At 41.5% G+C, this 21659-nt stretch overlaps 1 protein-coding gene across 3 annotated transcripts in view; it reads right to left on the bottom strand.

Annotated features, from left to right (window-relative positions):
* Nucleotides 1-21659, bottom strand: part of Ctnnd2 (catenin delta 2) — an 872325-nt gene that overhangs the window by 355580 nt on the left and 495086 nt on the right. For all 3 annotated transcript variants that reach the window (XM_036206872.1, XM_036206873.1, XM_036206874.1), the window contains one exon: nucleotides 8692-8886. In XM_036206872.1, the coding sequence (XP_036062765.1) occupies nucleotides 8692-8886 (195 nt within the window). The remainder of the gene's footprint in view (nucleotides 1-8691; nucleotides 8887-21659) is intronic.

Here is a 21659-nt window from a genome sequence, read left to right as displayed (position 1 = left end):
TGGGGCTACAGCTGCTGTGATAATTTTTAATTGTACAAAATAAACACTTCTACTCGAAATGTATGCTGTGCTCTGATCTTGATCAATTCACTTGTCTACAAATCTGAAACACAGCCAAGGACTGGAATGGCTGTACAAATAAATTCTAGAGCTTTCTAACCATTTGAATTGATAGACAAGGTCTAGAACAGAGGGCACAAACTGCTAACCTGTAATTAGAGGTCCACAGAGGTATATCTTCTGCTGGCATCTTAATTGTTCTTAAGTTCCAACCTCTGGTGCTGTTAAGCCCTTATGTGAGAATTATGAATGCTATCATATTCTCTGCTCAATTGACTCATCATCTTCGCCGTTGAGTCTCTTCAGCACAGCTCTGTCTACTGATGTGATGTAAGTAGGAAGAGAGCTATGTTCATGGAGTTATCCTGGATCTTCAAGGACAAGGCCAACTTTGTCACCTGCTAGTATGGAAATCTTTCCCTTTCATCTCACTGCCCACATTAACAGGTCCTCAAAGAAGGGAAGAGTTCCCATGTTTGGTGATGGGACACTCTCTGGCAGCCTAGTTGACTAAGAGCCACTGCTGATTCAGAAAGTCATCCTTGTTTCACTTAGGTTGCTGCATTCCTGGACTACTATGCCGACTTCTGCCTATTACTGCTGCTTTCAGGCAAGGGGACAGATAGACTTTCTTTAAATATCTCTACTTATGATACTTCCGGGACCAGTGAGGCTTCCAAGGTCATCCTTAGAGCCTGCATCATTCTGCTAGGTTGCATTGGAAGAAAGAGAGAGCAGGCTCTGTCCTCCAGTGGCCTGGTGTGCCTGGGCAAGGTGGTGTCTGGAGCTGAGTCTTCAATAGGGAGTGGTGAAGACCCTGTCCTCTGGTATGACTTTAATGGATTGTGCACCTGCTTAGCTTTGTAGAGTCCAAATAATTCCTATGTGAAAAGTAGACTGTTTATGTGTTTTACCATCCACAAGCCCATAGTGAAGAGGGAGACTTGGGCTTTTTGTTTTGTTTTGTTTTTCGAGACAAGGTTTCTCTGTTTAGTTTTGGTGCCTGTCCTGGATCTTGCTCTGTAGACCAGGCTGGCCTTGAATGCACAGAGATCACTTGCCTCTGCATTCTGAGTGCTTGGATTAAATGTGTGCGTCACTGCTGCCCTGTGACTTAGGATTCTTGATGCTCTGGCATGAACCTAAATATTTCTAACACATGTTCATGGGGTCAATCACATGAGGGTTCGTTAGCCCATGCACAGCTCAGGAGTTCATAGGACTTTCTGAATACACAAAAGTAGAAAGGTGGCACTGTCTACACTGGCACCTGAGACTTAGTCTCAATATAAAAGTAACAGACATGGGTGGTTTATATCTGGAAGCTGAGAAGGAAGGAAAGAGAGAAAGGTGGTTACAAAGAAAAGTGACAGTGATGAGTGAGCACATGGAGAAACTCCTGGGACGTTCTCTGTGATGGGGAAGTTTGTAGAGTCTCAACACACTTCTCCTTTAACATCTGCAGGCATTATTTTTGTTTTTGTTTGTTTGTTTTGTCCAGTGATCTCTCTACAAATCTCTCTGCTCAAGAGTGGCTTATTATTCAGGATAGCTGTAGTCAGGCACCAAGGTGGCCCAGACACAGGCTTAGTATGTAAGAGGGAAGGACAGGGAGACAGTTGCCATGGAGTTAGTACAATGCTTAGGAGACCAAGCTAGTTGAAAACAACTCCATGACACTGACCTTTCAGGCATTCCCATCCTTTGTTAGTCTTTGTTAGTCAACTTCTACATTTAGGAAACTACGTAAGTTGAAATGTGCTCAAAGATAAGCAGTAGCCTGTAAGCCACTGTATCCAGTAGACAGTAGATCTTAGCAGATTCTTCATAACAGCACATCCAAAGCCATTAAGCTCCATGGGAAACCAGTGAATCTGTCTTGCTTTCCAATAGTATTTGTGAACATGGGGCCGAACAAGTGCAAGGTCTAGGACAAGATAGCCTGGATGTGACACTTCACAGAGTGACTCCAAACAACCTATGTGACTTTGGACATAACACCTCCAGGTCTGCTTTATGATATACAGAATGAGCATCGAAATGGACCCCAGCCGCAGGATTAGCAAATATATTAAATGCACTGAAGACTGCCCCTGAAAGTGTCTATGTGCTACTTGCTCCTTTTGTTCTTAAGACCTCACCCTTGGTTCTGAGCACCAGCTACTCATTCCCTAATCCTTGATGCGCTTTTCCCTCATCTTTGTTTCCAAGAGTGGGTGCAGTGAGAGAGAGTCGTCAGCATTCTGTTCTGCTGCCGTACTGTCTGAATGGTTTGGGGGACAGAACTGAATGAGCGACAGCTGGTTGGTTCGCTGTCACTGAAAGGCAGGAAGATACAGCTGCTTGCTCATGTCACATCAGCCATCAATCTGAGCTAAGAACGGTGAACGGGGTACCTCAAACCTAAAGGCCTCATTAGGATGTGACCCCTTCTCCTAGAGAGAAGGGTATTTATTTTTGCCCTGAAAATCACTTGACTCAGTTTCCGTGATCTGCAGCCGCAGAGTGTGTACAACACAACACTGAGGATGTGAATAAACCGACCATGGATACAAAAAAGCAATCTTAGAGTATTTCCTTATAGCTATTTTGTAATTATTTTTTAACCTTTAATTATTTAATAATTTCCATTTTTAGGTATATGTTATACTAGATACAATTAGTATTATTTTACATGCCTCTTATATGCGTGCGTGCGTGTGTGTGTGTGTGTGTGTGTGTGTGTGTGTGCACTAAAGGCATCATCTTAAACATTCAGCCTATAAAGGAGTGGGTCCTGGGTTTAGCAAAGTGTGAGGGCATGAAGCAGGCCAGATGCAGGCACAAGGCCTCCTGAGCAGGGCAGGTTGGGAGCTTGTGTCTTGAGGCTTGTGGCTTCTTGTAGGAAAATACTATTTTAAGGTGTATTGCTTTTGTTTATGTTGCATTTGTTTAACTCTGTGAAGCTGTGTGACTGTGCCTGTCTAAAACACGTGATGGTCTAATAAGAACTGAATGGCCAATAGCGAGGCAGGAGAAAGGATAGGCAAGGCTGGCAGGCAGAGAGGATATATAGAAGCAGAAATCTGGGAGAGAAGAGCTAGGAGCCAGAGGAGGAGGAGGACTCCAGGGACCAGCCACTCAGCTACACAGCAAGTCACAGAGTAAGAGTTATGAAGTAAGAGAATGGGAAAAGCCCAGAGGCCAAAGGCAGTTGGGATAATTAAAGTTAAGGAAAAGCTGGCTAGAAACTAAACCAAGCTAAGGCTGGGCATTCATAATTAAGAATAAGCCTTCATGTGTGATTTATTTGGGAGCTGGGTGGCACACACCCCCTGCCACCGCCAAAAGAGCTAAAAACAAATGACAACCTTCTGGTGCCCAACTTGGATCTAGTATATCCTCTAGAGCCTGAGAATGCTGAGTAAGAAAAAAGAGGATGGTCCCTTTAAGAGTTTCACCCTGACAGTTTCTGCAGGTCACAGAGCCCTGGAGCAGCTAGTATGTCAAGTAAGAATAAAAAACTAAGGAAAAACTCTCGCTGCAGAGCAAACATTGGCATTCTAGAGCTTCAGGAAGGTTGAATGCAGCTCCTGGTTAGACAAACCTCCGACCGGCAGTGAGTTTCATGCTTGGCTTTCACGACCTGAGAAGTGGGCTGAGCCAGCGGAGAGCTATGTGCTTGGAGAATCCAGGTGTACCTCATCAGTTTTAAAGTTTGCTTGTGCAGTCAAAATAGACTAAAAGATATACAGTAAAAGAGATCCAAACAGAAAACCTCTAAACAGGTTCTAGTATGTTTTACAATGTGTGTAGGCTTAAGAAAGAAAAAGGGTATGGACAGTCAAAGAAATAGTTTAAAAATAGTAAAGTCTTTAAAGAGAGAAGTACAATAATAAAAAATAAGCCGCATAGAGATGGGAAATACACAGGGAGTTTGGATCCTGTATGTTGTGTTGATTTTGAATTTTTTGAACGGTCATAAGCAAGCAACATCTGCTAAGGGACATGGGATTGAAAGAGGGACTGTTGAAATAAATCAGTCTTTATATGTTAGGAATGCCTTATCTTTTGAAAAGTCAAAAACCATATTTGTCAAATAGAAATCAAAAATGCTTTGGAGTTTTGTTCCCACAGGAGATGAGAAGCTGTGGATTCCTTCAGGGTTAAGATGGATCAGGTTTGATCAGGCGAGACCTCCTGAAAGTTGACAAGTGATATCTATTAGCAAAGGTCTTAGTCATTATCTCAAAATTTCCTCTCTGGGACCCTAAAGATACTTGACTCACAGACAGCAAGAGGAAGTATGGAGAAAACTATGTCCACATTCCCAAGCGGTGGGGGGGTGGGGTGTGAGTGGTTTTTGGTTATTTGGTGGGTTATGAATGTTTGTTATCATTTAGGGGAATATAGTATATTGGTACAATTTAAAGTTATTTTTGTTACATTGTATATATGTTTCTACTCTTGTTCAAAGGACTTTGTATATTGATAAAAAGTTAAGGTTGTTTTTGTTACAACATATTGTATGTATGTTTCTATTCTGGTTTAAGGTATTGTAGCTACACAGTTCATTTAAAAATGTAAGGTAAAGTTCTAGATTTTGAAAGCTATTATTATAAACTTGATAGAATAATCTGGAAACATAGGTTAGTGGTTAGTTATTTATGAAAATCAAATTTGTGGATACATTAGGTATACTTTGCAGATCATATAGAGATATATTCTACATAGATAGATGGTCTTTAAACTTTTCAAAAACCTACAAAATACAGCATTTAAAATGTTTTTGTTAACTTAGGGTTTTTCTTGACAATGAGACACATCTGCCCCTGGCAACACTAATTTACTTCAGAGAAGATGATGGACATTGAAGAAACTCCTTATGGAGTTTGCTTTCACTGTGGCAAGGTTAGCCACTGGGCAAAGAAACTGTTCTTGCCTTTGACTGCAGACAAGGTTCTGTGCAGACTGGATGTGCAGGATACACAGGAATAAGACTGTTGAACTTTGTTAAAACAAGGCAGAACAGTCCTTCAAAATTCCTGCTTCATAGAAAAGTCTCCCAGATACTCTAGGCCTGTAGGTTGAAGATAGATGCCCCAACACTGCAGAGGAACTTTGGGTGACTATCCAGGCAGCCAGATGTCTCTGTAGTCTGGTAATATTACATCCTTCTGGGTCTTTAATGGAGTTGAAGACTAAATAGTTACAGTTTCAGTTTTCCTTAGTTATGATAGAAAGTAAATGAGGTGTAAAATTTTGGATTCATTAAGATAGGATAGATAATGCATTATTTTCTCTGAATATGCTAACTACAAATGGAAAGAATATTGTGAATGTAATCCTTATTTGAAAATTGTTATTGTATACAGTCTCACTATGTTAAAGTTAAAAACTTTCATTTTAGACAAAAAGGGGGAGATATAGTAGATTATTTTAAGGTGTATTACTTTTGCTAATGTTGCATCTGTTTTATTCTGTGAAGCTGTGTTACTGTGCCTGTCTGAAATGCCTGATGGTCTAATAAAGAATTGAATGGCCAATAGCGAGGCAGGAGAAAGGAAAGGCAGGACTGGCAGGCAGAGTATATACAGAAGGAGAAACCTGGGAGGAAAGCTAGCATCCAGAGAAAGAAGAGGACAACAGGGGCCAGGCACCCAGCTACACAGCAAGCCACGGAGTAAGAGTAAGATTTACAGAATTAAGAGAACGGAAGAAGTCCAGAGGCAAAAGGCAGTCAGGATCACTTAAAGTGAAGGAAAAGCTGACTAGAAACTAAGTCAAGCTAAGGCTGGGCATTCACAATTAAGAATAAGCCTCCGTGTGTGATTTATGTGGGAGCTGAGTGGCGGGCCCCCCAAAAAGAGCCAAAAAACCCCAAATAACAACAGCTTCACTTCCTCTATCTCCTTCCTATGTGCCTTTAGAAATGATCACAGCATTGTGTGAGTCATCACACTTGTTCAAAACTATGTCAAGTTCCACTGTGCCAGCTGGCAATATGGCGTCAAACCTCTGACTCCCACATCCTGCCAGGCCTCTGTCATGGTTGTTATTACAACAGACTTTCTGAATCATTTTGAGGAGACTGACAGTTGCCCTCAAAGGAAGGAGAAAAGCACAGCATTCCTTTGCTCAAGATGTTTCTCTGCCGGGCCGTGGTGGTGCACGTGGTGGCACACGCCTTTAATCAACACACGCAGGAGGCAGAGGCAGGTGGATCTCTGTGAGTTCGAGGCCAGCCTGGCCTACACAGTGAGTTCCAGGAAAGACACAAAGCTACACAGAGAAACCTTGTCTTGGAAAAAAAAAATGTTTCTCCATTGGTGCCGGAGAATAGCCTTGTAAACTTTCTGCAAAAGGCCAGGTTCTATGAACTGTACAGTGTCTGTCACAGCCTCATACTGCTACCTCCTCAGTCCCAAAGCAGGTGTAGGGGACACTTAAAGGTAAGGGTGAAGGTGTGATCCAAAGCTTTACTCATGGACACTAAAATTTAAATGTCATGTCACTGGCATGCATTAGAAAACAATATTCATCTCAATTTCTTTCCTCCAGTCATTTAAACACCTAATAATGAGTCTGAGCTCCTATTTACCATTGAAACAAGGGGCAAGCTGGAATTGGCCTGTGGGCCACTGTCTGCCTATCACCGGGTTAGACTTTCTAAAGCTTAGAGACTAGAACAGAGTGTGATCCAAATGAGGCTCATGGGTTGGCACACTTGTTTCCCAGTTGGTGGTGTCTGTGAGGTTATGGGACCTTTAGGAATGTGCAGCCTTGCTGGAGACAGTGTGTCAAGTGTGTGGGCTCTGAGAGTTTATAGCTTTACCTTACTTCCTGTGTGTGGAAATGCTATCAGCCAGCTTCCTGCTATCATGCCTGCCTCCCCTGTCAAGGTGGGCTGTGTCCCTTCTGCAAATATAAGCAGAATCCTTTTCTAAGTTGTTTTTTTTTTGGGGGGGGAGGGGCTGGGTATTTCATCATAGTAATAAAAAAGTAGCTGATAGAAATAGCTCCCTTTTAAGTGTGAGCATTTTCTATGGCTTGGAATATAAACTAAGTGCATGGCAGTTTTTTATTGTAGCTCATTTTTGACTAATCCTTCAGAAGTTTACTAACAAAATACAATCCTAAAGGCATATATAAAACAGAGACTCAATAAACTTCTTTTGTTGTTTGGTTTAATTCAAATTAGATGTCTAATGCCACTGAGATTTCCACCCCTTTTTTCACAAGGAAATAAAATTATCCTAATTGATAATTGGCAAAAAAAAATAAAAATAAAAATAAAGTGGCCCAACTCCAGACAGCAGCAGCTATAGCAGGCTGAGTGTGAATTATCTGACAAGGATAAAGCAGTGTCCTTTCTTATCTAAGTCTAAATATATATTATTAATATTCAGTGGCATTCACGAGGTCACAAGGAGTACATTGAACCTTTCCTCTTTCAATGCAGTGCGACACTGAGATGTAAATATCCGTAATCAACAGCGACAGCAGCTTCCCTTGACTTCAAAACATGTAATTCAGCATCACATGTAGTCTAACAAGGTCACAGCACTGTACTTAGTGGGCACTAGAAGCCACAATGCTCTGAGGTTCCAGAGATCCCAGCTGTCCCACGCCTCAGCCACGGCTCTCAGTATGTGCAGCAGGGAAGGGGTAAGCCTCCCCGGCAGATAACCAACCAGGCATCTTTGCTGCTTACCTGGGATGGTGAGGTTGTACAATGAATGCTCTGTTCAACAGCTGTCTAAGTTTTCTCTGTCATTGGAGTCTGTGTCATTAGGAACACAATCATAACCTTAGAATATTTTATGAATAGCTACAGGTCACAGGAAACACTTGTTCTCCATGGTTCCCATGGCTATATACAACTAACATATATATATATATATATATATATATATATATATATATATATATATATATATATAGAGAGAGAGAGAGAGAGAGAGATAGAGAGATAGATAGATAGATAGATAGATAGATAAAGATATATATAGATAAAGATATATATAGATAGATATATCTATATATATATATATATATATATAAAATACTGGAGAGCTACACAGTTAATTGAGTTATCAGCAATTGCCAAATTGCAACATTTAAATAACAATTCTGAATGGTTTAGTCTATTAGTGTGTATAAAACACATTTTAGTGTATCTTTCAAAATATGTCACATTTTAAACAAATATTTTGATCTCCAAGCTTGCTAAAAGGTAGACTACATCATTAAAACTGACTTACCAAAATAATGCATCTATATTTTATGACAAGGGTACTGATTGCTTTTGTGGAGTACTTATATTCATTAAATAAACTACCTAAGGCACAGAAAACATCAATCATGTTTTGTCTTGAGTTTTTCTCCTTGATAAAGTAACTTTACAATTCCCTTTCTATTTCCATCATTCATAGTATAACTAGGTAGCTAAGTTACTCTCTTAAAATCATCATCAAAGATACTGATAAAAGCAAGTTATAAGCTTTGACTGGCAGTATGTACACACACACACACACACACACACACATACACACACACAACACTATCATTTGGAAACACTTATTTAGCTTTCAAGGAGGTCCATATCCCCCATGCCCAGTGGGCGGATCTAAATGTGTTCCCAATACACACCTGTGCTCGTGCGGAAGGTGCCAGTGTGTGCTGGCGGCAGAGGGTCCCCCTGGCTCTGGCTGAGACTCCTCATAGGGGGCTTCTGATAGACACGGTCTTCATAGATCGGGTCTATGTGGTGCTCTGGGGACTGCAGGGCCCGCAGCTCGGGGCCCAGGTGCCCATGCTGGCTGCTGTACGAGGTTCGGGACCCAGCTGAAATAAATGAACATGGGCACATTAAGACTAAGCCAATATCCAAACAGTATTTCATCCAAGAATATTTGAATGGAAGGGCGTAATGATTGAAATCTACAAAAAACCAAATGAATAACACCAAATGGCAGCAGTGTGCCAGCCAGGCTAATCAGCTTATCACCCTACCCAGCTGCCTTGCCCTGCTCCCAAAGCTGATGTCACTGGATGGATGTTGGGGTTTCTCAAATAAATCCACACCAAACAGGACCACTGAGACATTTTTTTCCTCACAGCCTGATGAATGTAGCCTGCCTTCTCACCCGAGGAATCAGACGGACAGACCACCTGAAAACTCCATGCATCATTTTGATTTAGTACTACAGAAATTATTCTAAATGGTGAGAAAATGAATATGCTCCACGAGCAAAGACATCTGGATGTTTATTGCTGAAAACTGAACTAGAAATTGTTGCCATCAGCAGGTTCTTCCCTGGACAATGGATGAGCCAAAGTGGATGGACAGTGACCCACAAAAAGCATTTGCATCTAGTCTGCCTCCTCTGGACAATGTCCAAATGCTTACCATGAACTGCCATATTTACACTTGATGGCTATAAGTATTTTGGCTTTCTAGTATTTGTGAATTCTTATATACACATTCTTGATCTAGCCTGGGACAGGTATTACTGTGGAGCAATGCTACAAAGAAGGGAACCATGAAGACGTTTCTCTTTCCTTTATTTACTTTTTCCAGATAGTGTTTCTTTTTTGAGACTGCGCTAGCTGTCCTGGAACTCGCTCTATAGACCAGGCTGGCCTCGAATTCACAGAGATCCACCTGCCTCTGCTGAGATTAAAGAAAGGCATATGCCACCACTGCCTGGGTCATGAGGACGTCTCTTAGAAGGAGGCCTGCCACACCAGGAAATACCTTTACATTGGTTGCACTTCATAACAGGAAATGAGAAACTGGTTTAGAGCTAATGTCAGGAGGGAACATGTCAGGGCAAAGGTGTCATGACATGGACTTGGGGCAACAAGGAGGAGTGCTACGTATCGACGGTGAGCAGAGAATGCACATTAGAACCAAAGGGGACTGCAGTCTGTTAGTGGAATGACTGTTCACTCCCAGCCTCCAAACTGACTCCCACCAGCCATCTTGGGAATTAATTGCAATTTACCTTTCAATAGCCTGAGTGCAGAGCTCTTTAAGAGGGGGTAAGAGAGCTGCATTGGAAGGACTGGAGGGGAGAAGGGAAAGGAGGATATGATGCCATTATATATTTATTTCAAAAACAAATAAATAAAAGCACCAGGTTTCTGTAGGAAGGGAAGGATCAGGGCAGGTGAGGTCTTTCTCTTTGTTGATAATTAAATAATTTCAGATTTAGACAGAGTTGTGATGAATGACAGATTGGAAATAACTGTTTTGCATAATTAGGTTCACTGCATCTGATTTTCCAAATGCCAGCACCCCACTAAATCTCAAGCTTAGATTTGCCAGGAATATATTTCAGTTCAGCGTGCTTTGAGTTCCTGCTGTCAGTGCTTCCTGCTGCAGACTCAGATTATGTTGCTAAGATCTCCAAAGTTTAAAAAACAAGGAAACATTATTTTCATTCTACATTACATGTTTGACTCTAGGACTCAGAGTGGTGACTTTAATCATCATTTCTTTGCTCTGAGTCTTAAACAGAAAAAAAAAAAAAAAATCCTACCCAGTGAGGTACAAACAGGATTGCTGCTGAACTTTGGTGGTGACTTTGGGACATGTGTGCAAATATTTCTTGAAATTTATTTATTAGTACTACTCACAAATTAATAATCTACTGCTAGGCGAGGAGTCAGTATCTTAATATGAAGTGTATCTTTGTGGAAACCATACTTTCAGTGGGATGGTATTGTTTCAGATATTGTCACTAGATAACACAGAGCCCCACAACCAGTCAATGTGAAGACAGCAGGAAAGCACAGCCACAGCGTGCTGTGCTCAGCTCCAAATGAGATGTCTGTGCCATACCCTCTTCTCCTAAGGATCAGGGATCATTGATTACTCAAGAGGGGGCAGGAAGTCTGTAGGAGCAAGAAGTAGTGGGTGGCTACGTGAAACAGCAGTTTCCAGAATCAATAGGTCAGTTGCAACTATGAACATACAATAGCTGTGACAGCGTGTACAACGCCTACACAAGATCGAGCCACACAAAACCCAAGCATGGAGTAGGGAGGTGTTCCAAAAGTCGTGTCTCAAACTAAGGGGGTATTGGCAACTGATGGTTATCGGGAGAGGGAGGTTCTGTTTCCCCCAAGAGGCTGTCTGTGCTCTAGTAGATGGCCCTAGACCCTACACGTACTGAAAGAATTAAGTGAACCCAGGGGGTTACAAAGAAAAGAGAAGCCTGGTGGTGATGGCACACACCTGTAATCCCAGCACTCAGGAGGCAGAGGCAGGCAGATCTTTGTGAGTTCAAGGCCAGCCTGGTCTACCAAGCGAGATCCAGGAAAGGCACAAAGCTACACAGAGAAACCCTGTCTCGAAAAACCAAAAAAAAAAAAAAAAAAAAAGAAAGAAAATAAATGAAATCAGGAGGAAATAGTGGTAGAAAGATAGGAGAACTGGAGGGGATGAAATGGATCAGATATATTGTAGACACATAGGAGATTCTCAAGCACTAAAAAATGCAAACAGTCAGCAAAAACATAATAATGCCATTACCAAATATTAGAATACTATAAGTAATATTAGCAGCTCACAGTTTTTTCCCATGAGAACAGTTGTGGAAAATAAATTCCCAATTTAAGTTGTAGATAGAGCATGAGAAAATCTTTCTCAAAAGAGCTTTGTTTACATGCTTTTTTTTAATCCACTGTGGTTGGATTTGAAGACCTTGTGGGTGGACATAGTTATTATCTAGACAAACAAAAAGGACTGTGGACCAGAAGTGAGGCCAAGGAGTCAAAAATTAAAAGAATTTTTTTACTGGCTTTGCTCAGGGGAAAAAATAGGATCATTAGATACATATAAATATGTATCTTGTCGCAGCCAATATGAAGGAAAAGATTTACATGAAAACCAATTCTGGGAATATGTACCAAAATCTCACTAGATGCTTTATATATCTTCTGACTCAAATAAAATGTACTTTTCTCTGATAGAAATTTCCTTTGTCATCTTGGTCTACTTGACAGTAAGTTCTAAGCACCATAAAGGATGCTAAACATCACTCATGAACACTTATATCTTTCCCAGGAACTGGAGCTATGCTATTACAAGAGGAAACATGCTGGGAAATTTTTTTGACTTGGTCTTAAATGTCACCAATGCCAACGTCAAGTGCCCTGACCAATTATGTTGGTAGCAAACAATTCTGGGAACTTGACCTTAACCTTGGGAGCTCAGAGCTGAAAAGTAGCAAAATACAATCAAAACATGATAGAACAAGGAAAATACCAGACCAGTTGCCTAGACAGTTTTCCCTGCTATTGCAGAAGTACATTTTGGAAGAATAATGTCAATAGACAGCATTTTTTAACTTATTTATGCAATCATTCTAACATTTCAGATTTCAATTCTATCATGTATCCCTGCTCCTCCTATTTCTCAAACTCAGAGACCACAGAATTCAGTCACTGGTAATTTTAATGTGCAATGTTTCTGAAAGTATGTTTGAAGACTCACATGTGGAATGTGAGCATGACATATAGGATAATGAGTCAGTGATACAGAATGGCTACAGTGTGTTTTCCATGTGTGCTCTGTGCAGGCCATGGCTCCCAGGGGTATAGGAAAGCCCCAGGAGAAAGCTTTCAGGCTGACACAGTGCTGGGGCATGGAGGTTCCTACCACAACTACCTCTGAGCCCCAGGACGTCTTTTCATGGCTACTGACAGTTGGCTCAGAACACCTGACTGGTGTTGGAGGTGGGCAGGAAAAAGTTCAGGCTTATGCTAGGAATGCTAGAGGATGTTGGGTAAGCTGGAGAACTGGAGGGCCCAGGACTTCACACATCCCATGCTCTGTGTTGTCCCCATCACACTTATGCAATCATTACGGGGGAAGTGGCTTGTGATGCACAGGAAAGGTGGCCTTGGGGCGTTGGCCCATAATGTTTAAAACTTTGATGTAAACAGAAACAGGACTTTCAAACACATTTTACCATTTCCAGTGTGTCAGTTTTAGAGAGCAGAGCTGAAGTCAGACATGAACTCTACCTCTAGATCTGTCTCTGACCACTCTAGTGAGAGAAGACAAGTCACCAAAAGCATCCTCATCCCTAATTTCAAGTGTATAGAACAGAGAAGCATACATTGTCCAGCCTGGGACTTTAGAGGTTTGAAACAAGAGATGGTGTACAGAAGCGCTCTGCACTTGAGAGAGTCACAGCAGAAGCTTTGTCCCCTGGACTTCAGACTCTAGGAATGAAGCCATCGCGGGCATAAGAGTAGGTTGGTTTAAAAAACAAAACAGCTAAATACTTTTTCTAGTATACACTTTCTAAATTTTACAAGCTTGGAGATTTAATTTTGAAACATTATAAGTGATGCAAATTTTTCTGATACTTTTATGAAATGTAAATTACCGTGTTTTCCTTTTCTGGAGAAAAAAAAAAACAACACAGCCTGCTTGATAAAACTCGGAGGAAAAAATGGGATATATGGATAGGAACAGTTAGAGATATATAATCTAATAGTTTTGGTTACTCTCATAATCTCATAAGTGTACACTAGCTAAGTAGATAGTGATGCAAAGATTATGTGGTGGAACAGAAAAAAAAAAATCACTGAAATGAAACTGATCTCAAAAGAAAATGTAAGGATGTGCTCTGTGCTGGTGGTCTGAGAATACACATGGAGTGGGCCCACCAGAAGAGTGCAGGGCTCATACCGGAAATCCCTCCACTCAAGAGGTTGACACAGGAGGATGGCTGTGAGATTCTGGTCAGTCTGGGCTCCTGAATAAGAGTCATCTCAACAAGACAAAGCAACAAGAAAGACAATTGAAAAGGGAGCCCATCAATGCTCTTCCTTCTCAGCTCAGTTCTCTTCTTGGATTTGGCTTCTGATTCAAACTGAAATTCCCAAATTTACTTCCTACTCTTATGCTAATTCAAAAGTTAATCTTAGTATTTAAAAAAAAAATTCCAGAATAATCTTCATGTCTTCTGAGTTAAATTCATGATCAAAATTTTATTTGCAAATGAACACCAATTCATTTAATTCACTTGATAATGTGTCTCGTGTGTTAAAAATGCAAAGCTATATGGATGCATTTTGCATGTAGACTCAGAGCCATATTTCAGATCAATGTTTGTGAGGAAAATTATTAATTCATATGTAGTCAACAATAAAATTGCATTGTAACCTAATAATTTCAATGTAATGATATAAAACTGTTCTGTGATGATTTGTTTTTCTGGAAAAAAAAGTATCCTTCCTATTTCCTCTATCTCATAAATGCTACATCTTCACATTCTTTACCTCACACAGCTTTGTGCTCTAATGGAGGACTTGCGTGCACACGGAGGAGCCTGCAGCAGTATGAAAGTGGCAGTGCACGAAACCCAGGGCTCTTTCCCACAACCTTCCCCATGAGATATCCAGGATGAGGCTCTGTGACCACTACACTCCATCACTCCCCTTCCCAAATGAATATTGTCGCCAGCTGTGACTCGAGCACTTTCCGGTAAAATTAAAAAATCGGTGACCAAAATCGCTGGTCCTCACACTACAGTGGGGCTGTCTGTGAGATCTAGTCTCCTGTAAAACCAAGGTTTTGATCTTGTGCTCCCTGTCTAAGCCCCAGCATTCTTCCCTTCACTTTTAGGGAAACGGGCTTCTTTTGTTTATTCCATTAGTGGAAGGCAGGCTTTTGCAAAGCAGGAGGGATAGGGTACATCAGCAATGTGACCTCTGGTAACACTGTGTTCTTAAGATGGGCTGTTTGATTATTGCATTTTTACTTTCCACTGTGAAATGTGTGGACTGTCTAAGATGCCACTAATAAGGGAGGCACACCAGGTATACAGTAGTGCTGGGGCACCAGTCCCTGAAGCCAGTTTTCTCCTCCCAGGACAGTAGGCTGTTTGTTTGTTTTTCATTTTTCTTTATTAAGAAATTTTCTACTCACTCCAATGCTATCCACAGGACCCCCTCCCTCCTCCCACCTCCAGCCCTCTTTCCCAAGTCACCCCGCATCCCCACATCCCCCAAATCGAGGTTTCTCATGGGGAGTCAGCAGAGCCCAGCACACTGAGCCTAGGCAGGTCCAAGCCCCTTCCCACTGCACCAAGGCTGCACAAGACATCACATCACAGGCACCGAATTCCCAGAAGCCTGCCCATAGACCAGGGACAGATCCCGATCCCCCTGTCTGGGTACTCCCCAAACAGTTTGTGCCAAACAACCGTCTTCCATATCCAGAGGGTCTAGTCCAGTCCCATGGGGGCTCCACAGCCACCAGGCCATAGTTTATGGGCTTCCACTAGTGTGGACATTCACTTCTGCATGCCCTCCCATCATGATCTCAAAGTCCCTCGCCAGCAGTATCTCTCCTCTCTCTCAATTGGATTCCCAGAGCTCAGCCTGGTGCCTGCCTATGGATCTCTGTATCTGCCTCCGTCTGTCACTGGACAAAAGTTTTATGATGACAGTTAGGTTATCTGCTAGGCTGGTCACCAGAGTAGACCGATCCAGGCACCCTCTGGACCACTGCCAGCAGACCAAGGTGGGGTCAACCTTGTGGATTCCTGAGAGCCTACCCAGCACCCTGCCACTTCCTATTCCCATGATATCCTCATGGCGGTTTCTCAGAAAATTGAGAATAAGTCTTCCTCAAGACTCAGTTATACCACTCTTGAGCATATACCCAAGGAATGCTCAATCTTACCACAAGGACACATGCTCAACTATGTTCATATCAGCATTATTCATAATATCAAAAACCCGGAAACAACCTAGATGCCCCTCAACTGAAGAATGGATAAAGAAAATATGGCACATATACACAATAGAGTACTACTCAGCAGTAAAAAAACAATGATAACATGAAATTTTCAGGCAAATGGATGGATCTAGAAAATATCATCTTGAGTGAGGTAACCCAGACTCAGAAGGACAAACATAGTATGTACTCACTCATAAGTGGATACTAAATGTGAGGGAAGGGATGGTCAGACTGCAACCCATAACTCCAGAGAGGCTAGCTAACAGGGAAAGACCCTAGGAGGGATACATGGATGACCCTGTGAAGGAGAAGTGGATGAGATCTACATGATTGGACTGGGTGTGGGGGGTGGGGTGGCAGAGGGTGAGGAGTAGAGGATGAGAACATAGGGAAATGGGAGGGTCAAGCTGGAACAGGGACAGAGTGGGAAGGCAGGAAGATACCATGATAGATGAGGACATCATTTTTTTTTTTTTTTTCAGAATACCATGCATAAGAATGTCCTGGTTGAAATTCTGGTTCTTCCTCAGCACTTCTGAGGGCCTGAGGTTGCACAACTTAACCAGCTTTCAAAGGAAGCTCCCACTTCTCCTCTGGTTGAGAAGACAGAGGCTATTGGTCTAGCTGTGAACACCATCTGATCACTAGAGGACTTCAATTTAGGTACCTGTCTTGAATGCTAGAGGCAGCATATCACTGCCATAATCTCCCCTGCCTTTTTGAGCAAACACAAGTGGCCTCAACAGAAATACAAGGCAGAATGTAGCTGGATGCTGGCCGTGCAGGTGGACTTTGGCAGGTGCCCAGCAGCCTGTGGCTCAGCATACTCATGCTTTGCTTGGTATGATGACTCATCCTGTAGCTGCTGTGTGGCTCCACAAGGCCAGGTCTACACCAGGGGGCCACAAATGATTTCTTTGTTTCTGTCCTAGAATGACCCTTCCTCCAGACAGCCTGGAGGGTTATGGTTATGGTGATCTGAAGGAAGAGTCATTTCTAGGAGGGGAAAAACAGGGGCATTGTTGTTATCAAGCAGATGGCTTTTTAATCTGGATGGGCTGGGATGTTTTTGTTGAGGCTGTCTTGATTTTGATGTGGTTCTGAAGAGGGGCATGTGCAGGTCCCCTGCACTGCCACAGCACACACACACCCTGCAGAACAAAGGTCCCTTTATCTTCCATTTTCTTTGTAAGCACAAACAGCACTTCTCCACCTTGGGAATATCTGTGTAGCATTGACCTCTGAGACTTAAAAGAGAAGATTTATACAGGAGACCCTTTCCAGACAAGGACCTCAGAAGAAAGCCCAGTGAATAGAATAGTTGGGTCTTTCTAGGTACCCCTAAAAAGTGACCTGGTTTTAATGGTCACTGTAGATTTGAGGCAAAGATGTAGGGTCTTCAGTGCACTTTCAAGGCTTAGTCTTCAGTAGTTCCCTTAAATTGGGGGTCAGAACATCCCCAGGAATATCCACTCCAGAATGGATGTGTACAGTGTAGTTCTTGGAGGGAGTTTCTGATGCTTTTGGGGAAAGCTAGCAACACTCTTGAGAACAACAACAACAAAAGGATATGGACTTCTGCCCTTAGCATGCCTTAGTCTGTGCTGCAGTTAGCTTCCTGCTGGGAAACCCTGGGACCTGACCCTGACTGGCAGGGCCCAAGTATAAACATCAGGACACTCTTGCCTCCTCCTGCCTCCTGCCCTTCTTCAGTTCTTTGATAAAAGACTTTGGACAGCATTAAGTGTGATATCAGGGAAAATCAACTTCTGAGGTGTTTCCGAGTCAGGCTACAGAGTCAGGGGTGACAGAGTCACGGTTCATGATTGTCCCGTGGACTCTCCAGAATCTTTCCAAAGCAACTTCCAGACTCAGCCTAGCAAAAGGGTCTTCAGAAGACTCCACCCAGGCACCCCAAACCTTTTCTGGCAAGGGCAGGGAGAGTTGAATTATTATCCTTTTATAGGGCGCAACATAATTATATTAAAACTTGTAATTAAAATGTTTGTATATCTACAAGCAAAGAAGCTTAGTCTATGAAATTTAATTTTTACCTTGAAGGAGTTTCATAGTTTTTGTAATTTGCTTCAGAATATATTTCTTTCCTGGCTGGAACGGACACTGATTCTGTCTTATTGTCCTAATTAACTCCTGATAAACGCAATCTATGATTTGGTACCCTAGTAATTAGTCACTTCTCAGAGTTCTTAGTGGTCAGTCTTCTATTCATACACAAACTCATCTTTATCAATAAGGGGAATAAAACTCAATGAGTGTCATTTTATTTTTCAATTGCTGCTTTGGAATACCTCTTCGGTGCATTCCTGAGCAGTGCATCTGCACTGTTAGGTCCAGGTCTAATTATTATAGATAACCCTGGGAATTTCCATGGAGACTATCCAGAACAATATGGGCCTAGTATGTCTTCATATCTAAGCAGCACAGACAGGCTGAGACCTCAAGGCACGTTTCATTAGTTATTCAAAGTGCCAGGGGAAGAGGGCGGTCTCCCTTCTGGGTTCTGTGGCTTCTGCACCAGCACACAAAGGAAATTCTCAGAGTGGAAAGAGGTTGGTGCAACAAAAGGGGGAATCAGCAGACAGATATTTTCTTTCATAAATTACAGTTTTACTTGTTTGCTTTTTGAGATTTTGAGACAAGGTTTCATTGTGTAGCTCCTGGCTGGCCTGAAACTCACTACAGAGATCCACTTGCCTCTGCCTCCCAAGTGCACCCCACATTGGGGTGCAATTTTTAAAACGTGACTGGAGATGGTTTACATTCTCTATCTTAAACAAAAGTCTTTTGTTAAATTTCTTTTGATATATTATACATAGGCTGTACAAATTTCCTTTAAGAATTAGACGCTGAGCTTCAAAAACATGCGAGTGCAATGCATGTTTCTGTAGTGGTTTTACTAGGAGAGAGAGCGAGCTTTGTGGTTTCTATGAGAAAAAGACATATTAACTTGCAACATAACTTACAAAAAGAAAATGACAGATATAGATCTTATAGACTCATTATTTTCAGTGTTTACATTTTATAATCTCCTCATGTATTGATGTTTTATTAATTTTGATAATTTTGCTTATATAGAATTTGGTATATAAAACGTCTTTGAGATAAGAGGAATTACACTGTGAAATATAGAGTTTCCATGAGGCTTCAATTTTTGTTTTTGATTTTTTTCTAAAAGTTCTAGCATGCATTTTTGAGCATGCACGTTTTAAAGGTTGATTAATTTCTGGATTGAGTATATACCATTATCATTTGAATGCCAGTTGCCCTTGTTAAAACACTAACTTCTTCACAGCATACATAACAAGCACTAATGTCTGGCTAAAATGTTCCCATCCCATTTTTCAGATGTCTCTATTCAGAAAAGATCCTGATGAGCTGTCAGTCATTTGAGAAGAGTATCCCATGGGATGAGCGCCACTTCTCCAGGATAGAAAGTTCTACAAGGGAGTAAATGTTACTGTGCATTGTCAACCAGAGTGGGGACTATTTGTCAGTATGTGGCTGTAACAAGTTAATTGGAGACTGTGGTATTATGCTTGCATCTTCCACAGATTCTGAAGTTGAGTCTAATTTAAGATGTTAATACAAGGATGAGGTTTTTGGCCCCTGTAAAACAAGTCTTAGAATGATCTCTCAGGACCACTTCAATGAACCCGAAAGTCGGCTTCACTACACACTGAACTAGGACCACCACCCTGGTCTTAGATTGTTTAGCCTTCAGAATTGTGACATGTAAATTTCCATTGTCTAAAATGATGGCATTTGTAGTATTTTGTTATAGCAACTCAAATAGATAAATAAATGAACATGGATTATTTATGAAATTTTCTATATCTAGCCAGCTGAGCTTCAAACTTGAACAAAAGAGTATATATGTGTAGCATGTACATGGTGTGTGTTTGCATGTGTGTTTCATCTTAAGGAGAAGGAACAATGACCTCAGTTTTTTACAGTAACTGTTGAAGTATACGCATCTTCATTTTAGGGGGGAGAGGGTTTCCACCTCCTTATACCATGTTGCCAGTTCACATACAGACAGCTAAGGTTGGAGTCACAAATGATTGTTTAAAGCTCAGCACTGACTCTACCTCTGCAGTAACCCACTGCCTTTGGCTCAGAGGCACTGGAGGACTAGCAGGCAGAAACCAAGGCTGGAAAGTCCCTTGAAAGATATTTTACACAGTAAGCAGAAACTGGAACAGCTTGCTCAAACTTACTCCTTGGTCAAATTATTGAATGGTTTTCTTTAGATTTCCTTGGCTGTGGGTTCCTGAAAGGTCCACAATATACTCCATAAGGTCAAGAAGTAATATGGAACAGGTACTGTCTGATTTTTTTAATCTTATTTCCCAGGTTTATACTGTGGATGCTCACTTGGTTGATGAACCTACAGTATTCAACTGCCTGCTCTATAGGTGTCCATACATTCCCACACAGAAACCTAAGAAAGACAGAGGCACTTTCTAGAGAACTGTGAAGCTTAGAGGTGAAGGAACAGATATTATCTCCCTACAGGAAAATATCCCACAGGGTTACCTTTCTGCTCATCTTTGTCGATTTCTATCAATTTGCTCATGTTAGGGGAAACCTGTATGATGGTTAATTTTGGTTACCATCTTGATAGGATTCAGAAACACCCAGGAGATCAGTGAAAACACAACTCTGGCTATTCCTATGGGGTGTTTCCAAACATATTAGATCATGGGGACTTTGACCTGATGGATGGTTTAATTCACTGGTGGAGTCAAGACTTCAATAGATGCTTGGGAGGAGAAATTGTGGAAGGTGAGACAGAGTTGAGGAAGTATGTCACTGGGGTGCTTCCTTGGCAGGGTGACATCTTGCCTCTTCCTATCACTTCAACATTCTGCTTTCTGTCTGGTGTGAGGTGATTCACTCTATCAAGCTCTTCCTGATAGGATGGGCAGAAATCTCTGACACTGGGAGCTCAATAAATCTTTCACTCTTGAGGTTTTCTTTTTCTTTTTAGATATTTTAGTGATAGTAGCATGAATTCTAAGTAACACAATCTGGTATACCTTTATATTCCTATTTTGGTCAATATGAACATAGCTTTTGGTTACTTACCAACTATAACAATTTCACTCACTAGTTTGTTTACCATAAGCAGCCAAAACATTTGTAGACTTGACATCTATTGGAAGAGACATTATATCATGTTATAGATGTACAGGGATTCCGTTATCTGCCTTGCTTTCTTCTTCTTCTTCTTCATGTCAAGTTAGTGCTCACCATTGTGAATATATAATGACCCATATACTTGGAGCAGCCCACAGAGATTTTAGATACTTCCACCTGAGTTAATCTGCGGTGAATATGTGTACTTATTCTATTTTTTCCCTTAACGTCCCATTAACTTAAGTAACAAAGGTAAAAGGGTCTGAAGTTAGGGATAAACTCACCAACAACTCCAATGTCAACTAAACTTTCCCCAAGTTGGCTGTTGGGGAGCCACATCCAGTCCCAGTCCTGGGGTTACATGCAGATTCCTGTTTCTAAGTCTTTCTGTTCCCGTGTTGTGGTTTCTTTTTACCATTCTATATAGTACAGAAAAACATTTCCTAGCAGATGCTTGGTGTACTAGCCATCTCTCTGCAGCCTTGAAGAAACACTTACAGTACTAGCAAACCACGGAGCTCATTCAACGGGCGGCCTATTTCTCAAAAGACAAGGAAATTTCCTGGCATTTGGTTCCTTTTTCTGTTCCCAGAAGCAATCCCTTTTTAATTGATTCCTCTTTAATTTCCTCACATACCCTCACTTTGCCTCCAGTCTCTGTCAGTATTCATTCCCATTCTCTCAGGAACCC

This window comes from Onychomys torridus, chromosome 15, assembly GCF_903995425.1.
Source record: "Onychomys torridus chromosome 15, mOncTor1.1, whole genome shotgun sequence".
NCBI lineage: Eukaryota > Metazoa > Chordata > Mammalia > Rodentia > Cricetidae > Onychomys > Onychomys torridus.
The sequence above is the reverse complement of the archived record's forward strand: the minus strand, read 5'-3'. Positions and strand labels throughout refer to the sequence as shown.